We start from the raw sequence: 10,993 nt of genomic DNA, 5'->3' as shown, positions 1-10,993 counted from the left end.
GACTTAAATTGAAGAAAGTAGGGAAAACCACTAGATCATTTAGGTAAGACCTAAATCAAATCCCTTACAATTATACAGTGGAAGTGACAAATAGATTCAAGGGATTAGATTTGATGGACAGAGTGCCTGCAGGATGGAGGTTTGTGACATTTTACAGGAGGCAGTGATCAAGACCATCCCCAAGAAGAAGAAATGCAAAAAGGCAAAATGGTAGTCTGAGGAGCCTTATAAATAGCTGAGAAAAGACGAGAAGCAAAAAGCAAAAGAGAAAAGGAAAGATACACCCATTTGAATGCAGAGTTCCAAAGAACAGCAAGGAGAGATATGAAAGCATTCCTCAGTGACCAATGGGAAAAAATAGAGGAAAACAATAGAATGGGAAAGACTAGAGATCTCTTCAAGAAAATTAGAGATACCAAGGAAACATTTCATGCAAAGATGGGCACAATAAAGGACAGAAATGGTAAGGACCTAACAGAAATAGAAGATATTACAAAGAGGTTTCAAGAATACACAGAAGAGCTGCACAAAAAAGATTTTCATGGTCCAGATAACCACGATGATGTGATCACTCACCTAGAGCCAGACAAAGCTAGAATCAAGATTTCCAGGAGAAATATCAATAACCTCAGATATGCAGATGACACCATCCTTATGGCAGAAAGTGAAGAACTAAAGAGCCTCTTGATGAAAGTGAAAGAAGAGAGTGAAAAAGTTGGCTTAAAACTCAACATTCAGAAAATGAAGATCATGGCATCCAGTGCCATCACCTCATTGCAAAAAGATGGGGAAACAATGGAAACAGTAAGAGACTTTATTTTCTTGGGCTCCAAAATCACTGCAGATTGTGACTGCAGCCATGAAATTAAAAGACGCTTGCTCCTTGGAAGAAAAGCTATGACCAACCTAGACAGTATATTATAAAACAGAGACATTACTTTGTCAACAAAGGTCCATCTAGTCAAGCTATGGTTTTTCCAGTAGTCATGTATGGAGTGAGAGTTGGACCATAAAGAAAGCTGAGCACTAAAGAATTGATGCTTTTTAACTGTGATGTTGGAGAAGACTCTTGAGAATCCCTTGGACTGCAAGGAGATCCAACCAGTCCATCCTAAAGGAAATTAGTCCTGAATATTCATTGAAAGGACTGATGCTGAAGCTGAAACTCCAATACTTTGGCCACCTGATGCAAAGAACTGACTGATTGGAAAAGACCCTGATGCTGGGAAAGATTGAAGGCGGGAAGAGAAGGGGATGACAGAGGATGAGATGGTTGGATGGCATCACCGCCTTGATGGACATGAGTTTGAGTAAGCTCTGGGAGTTGGTGATGGACAGACAAGCCTAGAGTCCTGCAGTCCATGGGGTTGCAAAGAGTCAGACATGACTGAGCAACTGAAATGAACTGAGAAATTAACACAACATTGTAAAGCAACTATACTCCAATAAAAAAAATTATAAAAATAGAAGAAATGCAGAATATCAGACGTACTGAATAAAATATATGCATTTTTGTAAGATGCCTAAGAAACTCATTGGCATTCACATTTGAGAAGCACTGATGTAGATCATATAGGTATTGGAACAACCTAGCCCCATACAATCAAGGGGGGCTAACAAAATATAATTGCTAAAATGAGATTTTAGGAAATGAGGATTTTCCCGTGGGGAGTTAGGCATGAAGGCAGGAGATTAGAGGGTAGAAGGAGATCATAGAAGGTTAAAGAAATGATGCAGACACAGGCCACAGCTGTGGTGTGTTTTATCCTATCGGCAGATTGAGCACAATATTAGGAAATCGTGAAGCAGGAGAACTAAAATACAAATTGCAAACAAAACAAAATCAAAACAAAATTTTTAAAAGACTCACAATACTCCACTGTCATTAATTTATCCTTAAGTTTGAAATCAGAACATCTAGGAGAAAGAAGCTATTTTAATACAAACATAAATGTTATGTCAATACAAAATAAAATATCTTTTCTGCTAGCATTTGAGAAAGAATTTTGGAATAAATAAACACCTTAATATTACCTTGGAGAACAGAATGAGACACGGCTCAGAGGAGGGAAAAAAAGCATGTCATTTTTAGGAACTTGAAGATGTGTTCAGGAGGGCTGAAGCAGAAAGAGTAGAAAGACAGCATATCAGGATACAGCTCTAGCTGGGTAGGTGTGTGCAGAGAAAGTATTTGAACTGGTCAAATCCTGGGACAGGTCAATTAGACAAGATACTCTCTGAAGAAACACTGATCATTTTCCCCTCTGTCTGTGTACCCATTGCTTATTATTACTGGGCTGATGAATTATTTAAAGCCCTTGGGCTTGTGCTGAGAAAGCCTGAGGTTCTGCTGTGTAGCCTCTCCTGAAGCCCTGCTTATGGACTAGCACCATTCTAGTTGGAATCCTTAGCATAGCCAGCAGGATTTTCATATTTATATCCCTATAGCAGCCTGGGCATCTCTGTTTGCTTTTATATCTTGAAAACTTATTTGAATTGTGCATTTTTTCCCACTGAGTTTCACATATTCCTAGCAAACTTATCCAGGTCTTTAAAAAAAGTCTCCCACATCTGCTGAAGTGCTTTCTGGGGGAAGACAATGCTTCTATTAATGCAGAAGATATCCAAAAATGGCAGCATATCTTATTAGGTTCTTGATGAACTCCTGGAAACAAACATGTCTTTTCAGACTTTCCTGGGTGTCTCACTAAGCCCAGGGCTGGCAAGGCGCAAGTGGGGAAGCTGGAAAAAGACACAAGGAACTGTAGGTTTATTCTCTGCTGGTTGGTAGGCAACAGCAGCAGTTATGCTGTACTCTCCTATGGTTGACCCACTGGACACAGCCTATGCAACTCAACTACAAGAGCTTTTCAGGTTGTGCTGATATAGGTCATTGCATATGTGCAGTGCTATAAATGATCTCGGTTGTTACATAACCATGTATTTACTAAAGATGGAGGGAGAGTGAGAGGCCATGGAGCAAGAGAGACGGACCACTGCCATCTTGACAAATTGCTCTTTCCTTACACTGGGGATCTAGAATCTTGCAACAGAAGGGGAAAAAACATTAAATAGGATAAGTAAGGTCTCTGCTCTGCAATAATTCTAGTGGTATAGTTACCTCATCCTCTTCTTCCATATAGCAGACCTTTGCAAGGCAATGTTCTCTTAGCGTAATCTTCTCTTCCAAGAAGCAAGATTAATTAATTATTGGACTTGACACTCACCAACCTTCTCAGTTTACCACAAATTGTCAAAGCCTGTATCAAGCGGACAAAGACTAAAGGCTGCTTATGTGTTTCTACAGTTTTGACAGAGACTGTCCGTTAAACATGGTTAATATCTCCATCACGGGGATGAATACACTAGTGTCAGTTTCAGGCCAGTCATCAGAATAGCCTATTGCTTCTTTAAGCTGGCAAGGGACACACCAGGGACACAAAGTTTTATCATCTTTAGCTGTTTCCTTCAAAAAAAAGAATAGGCTTTACTCTTTAGAGAAGTTTTAGGTTCACAGCAAATTGAGGGGAAGGTGCAGACATTTCCCATCTATTTCTTGCCGCTACACATGTGTATGCTCTCCATCCATTAACAACAGTGACCCCTGCGCCCCACAGCAAAGTGTTTCATTGTTTGCAACTGATAAACCTACATTAATGACTACATCATTATCACCCAAAGTCCGTAGTTTACATTAGGGTTTACGCTTGGTGTTGTGCAGTCTGTGGTTACGGACAAATTATAATGACATGTATCCAACATTATAGTATCATACAGAGTATTATCACTGTCCTAAAAATCCTCAATGTTCCACGTATAAATTCCTCCCTCCCCTCAAATTCTGTTTACCACTGATCTTTTTATTATCTCCAATAGTTTGCCTTTTCCAGAAAGTCATATATAGTCATTATGATTGACTCTAATAGGTTTCCTTGATGTTTTTTCATGACTTAGAAGTTAATTCCTTTTTAGCACTACAAATAATCCATTTTTTAGATATATCAGTTTATCCAGTCACCTATTGATGGGCATCTTGGTTGTTTCTAAATTTTGGCAATTATGAATAAAATTTCTGTAAACATCCATGTGTGATCTTTGGTTTACAGACATAGGATTTTGACTCTTTTGGGTTTATAGTAAGGAGTATAGCTGCTTGGTTTTATGATATGAGTATGTTTAATTTTGTAAGAAACCACCAAACTGTCTTCTAAAGGGGCAATACCATTTTGCATTTCCATCAGCAATGAATGGGAGTTATTGTTGCTCCAAATCCTCACCAGAATTTGATATCAGTTTTGGAAGTTTTGCATTTTAACAGGTATGCAGTGGTATTTTATCACTATCTTAATTTCATATCCCTGATGACTTATGATGTGGAGTATATAGTGGTATTTTCCCTGATGACATGATATGGAGTTTGTTTTCATATGCTCGTTAATTGAGTTGCTGTCTTGTAAGTTGCACAGAGGTAAAATTGCTTTTCAATGAGAACTACAATCATAATCCATCTTCAGGATTATGTTTTGGGGAAAAAAAAGAGAAGTTAGTCTGAAAAGAAACTGCTCTCCACAGTCAGTTGTTTGGGGCGTAAAGGGTTAGCAGGACACAGCTGTGTGGAGTTCTCTCCTAGGAATTGTTTTAAGGCTGAGTAAACAGCTTTCACCGGGCAGATCCTGGGCTCCTTATAAGGTCTTTCTTTCTCAAGTCTGAGAGTTCGATCATTCCAGAAAAGTCCCTATGAGTTCTCCTGAAAAAAAGAGAGCTTCTTTGCAGATGGATTAAGGGTGTAGGACTGATGAGGAAGTATTTCCCCAGCCTTAGGAAAGAGACCTTTCTGCTTTTAAGTTTGTGAGATGGAGATAATTCTCTTTTAAACTCTCTGCTAATGCCTGGGCCGACTTTCAAAGGATCAAATCTCCCTTTCCAGACCCAGAAAGCCTTTGCTTGAGGTCAGTGTTTCAGTGCAGCAAAGTCTTTTATGAGTACATCAGGGACTGTATAAATCTTCATATAGTTTATAAAGCCAACTGTTCACAGGAAACTGGTGAACTCGGTAGTACATATTAAAGAGGTTTGTATATATTATATATATATATATATCCATTTATTGTTGTGTAGTCACTATGTCTAACTCATTTTGTGACCCCATAGACTATAGCACACCAGGCTCCTCTGTTCATGGGATTTCCCAGGAAAAAAAAACTGGAGTGGGTTGCCATTTCTTTCTCCAGGGGATCTTCCCAATCCAGGGACTGAACTGACATCTCCTGCATTGTAGGCAAGTTCTTTACCACTGAGCCACCAGCGAAGCCCCCCATAAATATCAATATATTGTATCAATTGAAAACAATTGCTTTATTGTTCAAAATAGTTATGAAAATATCTACTGCAGTCATAAGCATGTATTCATTCATTCCACATTTTTAAGATGTTTTAAAAATAAGTGAAGAGAACAGTGAATTCATAGAGAACAGAGTTCAATTCTTAGATTTGCCACATGGATAAAAGTGAGAAAGAAACATGACTTTGCTGAACATTTGTTTTGTAATCTTTGCCTCAATGTTCTCATCTGTGAAAAAGCTAGTAACACACGATACAAGTTGTAACAGTAATAGATGTGAAGCTTTGTAATGGGACAATCTATTTACAGGTTCTTGATGGTCTGCTTACAGGATGTTTAAGTTAAAGTCCTTAAAGAATTCCCCATGGGGGGGAAAAAAGAGACATTTAAATGTATCTTTCCAAGAATAGTTATTTGCTAGTTGTTCATTAGTTTTGGTACAAGAACAGGCGAGAGTAGTTTCAGAATCAGAATTTTAAAAAGGGAAAGATATTCCTGCTCATGCATTTTAGTTAACAGTTCTCTGAATTAGAGTAGACTTTACTATGTTTCCCTTTGATTTTATCAGCTGAAAAAAGATACCATAAGAAACTTACAAAAGAGTGGAAAGAATGATTTAGACAAAGAGAGAAAATGATGTAAAACTGTTTGGCCTGTGGGAGGCGTTGAAATATTATCACTACTGTTAAGGAGAAGACTAATTTGGATATTTGGCTAATCCATTGAAGTCTCATAATTTATTTACTATAGTAAAAAGAGCATTAACCCAAGAGCCTGCTTCTGCTATGGAACCAAACGTAGGTCCGCTTGCCTTTGTGCAGTAAAGCTCATCTACTGATTGTGGGGAAGAAAAGTGCAGCATTTAGTGCAGAGCAACAAGCAAGGAGTTCAAGACAGCTCGTGCTCAAAACACTCAAACTCATGGATCACCTGGGGTTCAGAAAAGCATTTTTAAAGGCAAGGCGACGGAGAGGTGTCCCAGGGCCAGTAAACAGCTTGTGCACAATTCTCTGATTGGATGATGATGAGGGAACAGGGTATTGTCACAGGTTGTTAACGTTATCAGTCCTTAGGTTCCAGTAAGTCTGGGGCAACTTGCTCCTGGTCATCAAGAAGTTAATTTGTTCCACTTGATGGGGGTTTAGCAGCTATACAAAAAAAAAAAAAAAAAAAAAGAAGGAAAAGAAAACCCTCAGGTAATGTGCATTAGATGATATGACCCTAATGGCAGAAAGCAAAGAGGAACTAAAAAGCCTCTTGATGAAGGTGAAAGAGTAGAGTGAAAAAGCTGGCTTAAAATTCAACATTCAAAAACCGAAATCATGGCATCCGGTCCCATCACTTCATGGCAAATAATGGGGAAAAAATGAAAACAGTGACAGACTTTATTTTCTCGGGCTCCAAAATCACAGCGGACAGTGACTGTAGTCATGAAATTAAACAAACAAAATGCTTGCTCCTTGGAAGAAAAGCTATGACAAACCTAGACAGCATGTTAAAAATCAGAGACATCACTTTGCCAACAAAGGTCCATGTAGTCAAAGCTATGGTTTTCCAGTAGTCATGTATGGATGTGAGAGTTGGACCATAAAGTAGTCTGAATGCAGAAGAATTGATGCTTTCGATTTATAGTGCTGAAAAAGACTGTCCATTGGACAGCAAGGAGATAAAACCAGTCAATCCTGAAGGATACCAACCCTGAATATTCATTGGAAGGACTGAAGCTGAAGCTCCAATCTTTTGGCCACCTGATGGGAAGAGCCAACTTATTGGAAAAGACTGATGCTGGGAAAGATTGAGGCAGGAGGAGAAGGAAGTGACAGAGGATGAGATGGTTGGATGGCATCATTGGCTCAAGGGATATGTGTTTGAGCAAATTCCAGGAGATAGTGAAGGACCGGGAAGCCTTTGCATCCACGGGGTCACAAAGAGACGGATATGACTGAGCGACTAAACAATAACAAAATGACTTCAGAAAAATTTGTTTTTATCATCAGATCTAAATTTGAGCAAAGTTCAAGTAAAAAAGATAAACACCAGGTTAATAAGAAAACTGTTAGTTTATCTCCTATATTACTATATACCAGTATGTTTACATGAACTCTACTTCTCATCCGAAGGGATCTATATCAGGAACCACAAAATGCCTTAATATTAAGTGTCTAGGGTCTGTCAGTGTTATCAGATGCAATTCAATTCAATTATTCAATAGATACTCTTACACACTATTTTTCCTAGCTCTGAGATAAAAGGTCTGAGAAAAACTGATGAAGTCCGTGCATTTTCCTGGGGTTCATTTACACCTTACTAGCCTCGCCTCTGCTGTCTCAATAGAAGGTGCTACTGCCTTTTCCTTAAATACTGCTATTCCCCAAGGCCTTTTTTCCAGGCCTCCTTCTGCTAGATTTTATTTTTCTATATATTTCACTATTCCTATGACTTCAACCCAGGTGTCTGTTTAACTCTCAATCTGTATTTTCAGGGCAGAAATACTTTGTTTAGAATGCAGAGGTAAGTACATATTCTAATTCCTGCAAGGCAAAGTGAGGCCTTTCTTGCAGCTGAGATCCAAGGGCTAACTCAAAATCCATGAATTTTAATTTTTTATGCATTTCCTCTTAATTCAAATTTTCCAGTCATTTTTTTAGTAAGTCTTCTAAAGGCTGCCTATATTGAACACTTTTAACGCTTCTTCTCAAATGCTCTCATCACAAGTTCTATAACCAGTTATTCCCACTGAAGTTGAAGCCACTCCTTGTTCATTTAGGCTGCAAAAAACTCATTAAGTTAACTTACACAGAGTTATTTGTTTTTCCCAAATCATGTATCAGCCATGTTGGAGTGCTAGGTCTGATTCTAATTCTATTCCTTCCACATTGTCATCTTGTCAGTTATTTATTAATACATATTTGTTGAAGGAACACATTCATGAATGAGAGAGGATATACAACATACTTTAAAAACCAAACATTCTTTCCACAGATAAAAATAGGGTATCAGAAAACTTAGGACACACTTTGAAGAACTTCTTTGATCCTAGAGTTTTATTGATGGTTGAGTATATGCTTATATCCTCAAACAGAGAAGATGGTTCAGAGTCATTATCCACCATCCGAACGGAGATGCATCCTGTCTTAATGAGGCTTCTGAGGGTCCACAGCCCTACCTCAAACCCCTCAATTCATTTTCTTTTTTTTATTTTGAATATAAATGTGAAATTTTTTTTTTTGGTATTTTTTTTCACTTTACAATAATGTATTGGTTTTGCCATACATCAATATCTCTTTTGTAATAATGGAATATTAAGAATTACACTTAGATAGTTTTGCTCCAATTATCTGCTTGCAATGACTTCATTTGTTCTTGTTAAGGTTAACTTAAGCCCTATTTCTTCAGGGAGAATTTTCATTAAACATTGTCAGGTTCACAGTTACTACTTGAATAAATGCTTTATTTACCAACTATATACACTGTAGTCTATTTGTACAGGTTGAAAGACTTTTCTTAGTATTTCATTTTTATCATTACCTCTTGCATATTTTATTCTGTAAAATATGTAATAGTATCTTAACTATACTGTTTTCATTGGATATGTAAAAGCTTTTAATGAACCTCTTAAGGTTTTTGTCTTGGAAAGCTAGAAGAGAAGCAGGAAGAATTGCCTTTTGTGTTGTCTTAGATTTGTGTAAAAATGCTCTCTCTGCCCATGACCATAGAATCATAGATGTGGGAAATATCTTACCATTATCTAAACTAATCTCCTCTTTTATCTGTGTACATAGATATATACTGAGGCCTAGAGGTAACAAGTGGGACTCTGGTAAAACTCAGCTGATCTGGATTTAGTCCTCGGTTTCTTCCCCTAAGTCAACCAAGATTAACTCTAAACCTAATAAGAGTAAATAATAATGCACTTACACTTAAGAACAAGACACGGTTCATTAGTGATCCTAAATTGTATGATATGTGGAAAGCAGGAAATCATTTTTCTTCCCTGTTTTTGTAGGACTTGCTCATTTTTCCCAGTGAAATTTGCCTCCTTCACTCATCATGCCATCATTCAATCAGAGCATTTTCCACCCTACAGTCTTCTTTCTTACTGGCATCCCTGGTTTTGAAGCCTACCACGCCTGGGTCTTCATCCCATTCTGTTGTCTCTATGTCATTGCTATTTCAGGGAATGGCATGATCTTGTTCATCATCATCACTGAGTCAAGCCTTCATGAGCCCATGTACTATTTCCTCTCCATGCTATCCTTCATGGACCTAGGACTATGCCTTTCCACATTGGTCACCATGATGGGTATTTTCTGGTTCAATGTCCAAGAAATCAGCTTTGATGCCTGCATTGGCCAAATGTTCTTCATCCATGGTTTCACATTAATGGAGTCCTCGGTACTCCTTGCAATGGCCTTTGATCGCTACATTGCCATCTGTAACCCACTGAGATACGCCACAATCTTAACTAATTCAAGGATCATTAAAGTGGGCTTTGCAATTGTTGTTAGGGGGACAACAGCTCTGATTCCTTTACTCCTGCTCCTTAAGCGTCTGTCCTTCTGTGGAAGTCATGTTCTGCACCATTCATATTGCTTCCACCCTGATGTGATGAAGCTTTCATGCACAGACACCAAGATCAACAGTGCATTTGGTCTGGCCATTGTCATCTCTACCGCTGCCTTGGACTCTGTCTTGATCCTCCTCTCCTATGTCCTGATCATCCACTCCGTGCTCAGCATTGCCTCCCCAGAAGAGCGGAAAAAGGCCTTTGGAACTTGTGTATCCCACATAAGTGCTGTTGCCATCTTCTACATCCCCATGATCAGCTTGTCACTGGTGCATAGGTTTGGGAAGCACGCCCCTCCCCTTGTGCATACTCTCATTGCCAACATTTATCTGCTCATCCCTCCTGTAATGAATCCCATAATCTACAGTGTGAAGACAAAGCAAATTCAGAAGGCCATGGTCAAAGTGGTTCTTTCTAAAATAATTTAGAGCCATTTCCAGTGTAATCTTTCATTATGTTGTCTTCTCTGACTGATGTTTGATCATTCCCTAGTGTAAGTTACCACGATACATTAAAATATGTTTATACATGCTTTAATCTTCTGATGATCCAGTAACTTACTATATGCAGAGTTCTAAACTGCATTCTTTGAGAACAGGATGCATGTCTTGTGTATATGTAAGCCTCTCACAAGTACTGCACCTGGCACGGAATAGGATCATGCTTAAAATATGTCTGTAAAAGGACAAATTAAACCATGAGTGAGTGAAGTGAAGTTGCTCAGTTGTGTCCAACTCTTTGCGACCCCATGGACTGTAGCCTGCCAGGCTCCTCCATCCATGGGATTTTCCAGGCAAGAGTACTAGAGTGGGTTGCCATTTCCTCCTCCAGGGAATCTTCCCAACCCAGGCATTGAACCCAGGTCTCCCCCGCTGCAGGCAGACTCTTTACCATCCGAGCCACCAAGGAAGCCCCAAGTTAAACCATAAATTGGAGTCAAAATGGTCTCAGCACCTCTAGTGTATATAGGTATCAAGGCAAGTCTGATAAAATTTTGATCAGTAGCAAAGTCTAATTTTCAGCAATTCTCAGTTATTCCCCAAAATAGAGGATCATGAATAAGCACAATAAACAAGAGGAAATGT

The 10,993-nt window shown here is 38.7% G+C and overlaps 1 protein-coding gene across 1 annotated transcript; it reads left to right on the top strand.

The window, feature by feature from the left end:
• Positions 1-9,391: 9,391 nt before the first annotated feature.
• LOC129629135 (olfactory receptor 51F2-like) lies at positions 9,392-10,336 on the top strand. The gene has a single exon (XM_055548905.1). It carries the CDS (start codon positions 9,392-9,394, stop codon positions 10,334-10,336), a length of 945 nt encoding a protein of 314 aa, XP_055404880.1.
• The last annotated feature ends 657 nt before the right edge of the window (positions 10,337-10,993 follow it).

The sequence above is a fragment of the Bubalus kerabau genome, chromosome 15 (genome assembly GCF_029407905.1).
Source record: "Bubalus kerabau isolate K-KA32 ecotype Philippines breed swamp buffalo chromosome 15, PCC_UOA_SB_1v2, whole genome shotgun sequence".
NCBI lineage: Eukaryota > Metazoa > Chordata > Mammalia > Artiodactyla > Bovidae > Bubalus > Bubalus kerabau.
This window is presented reverse-complemented; position numbering and strand designations above follow the sequence as displayed.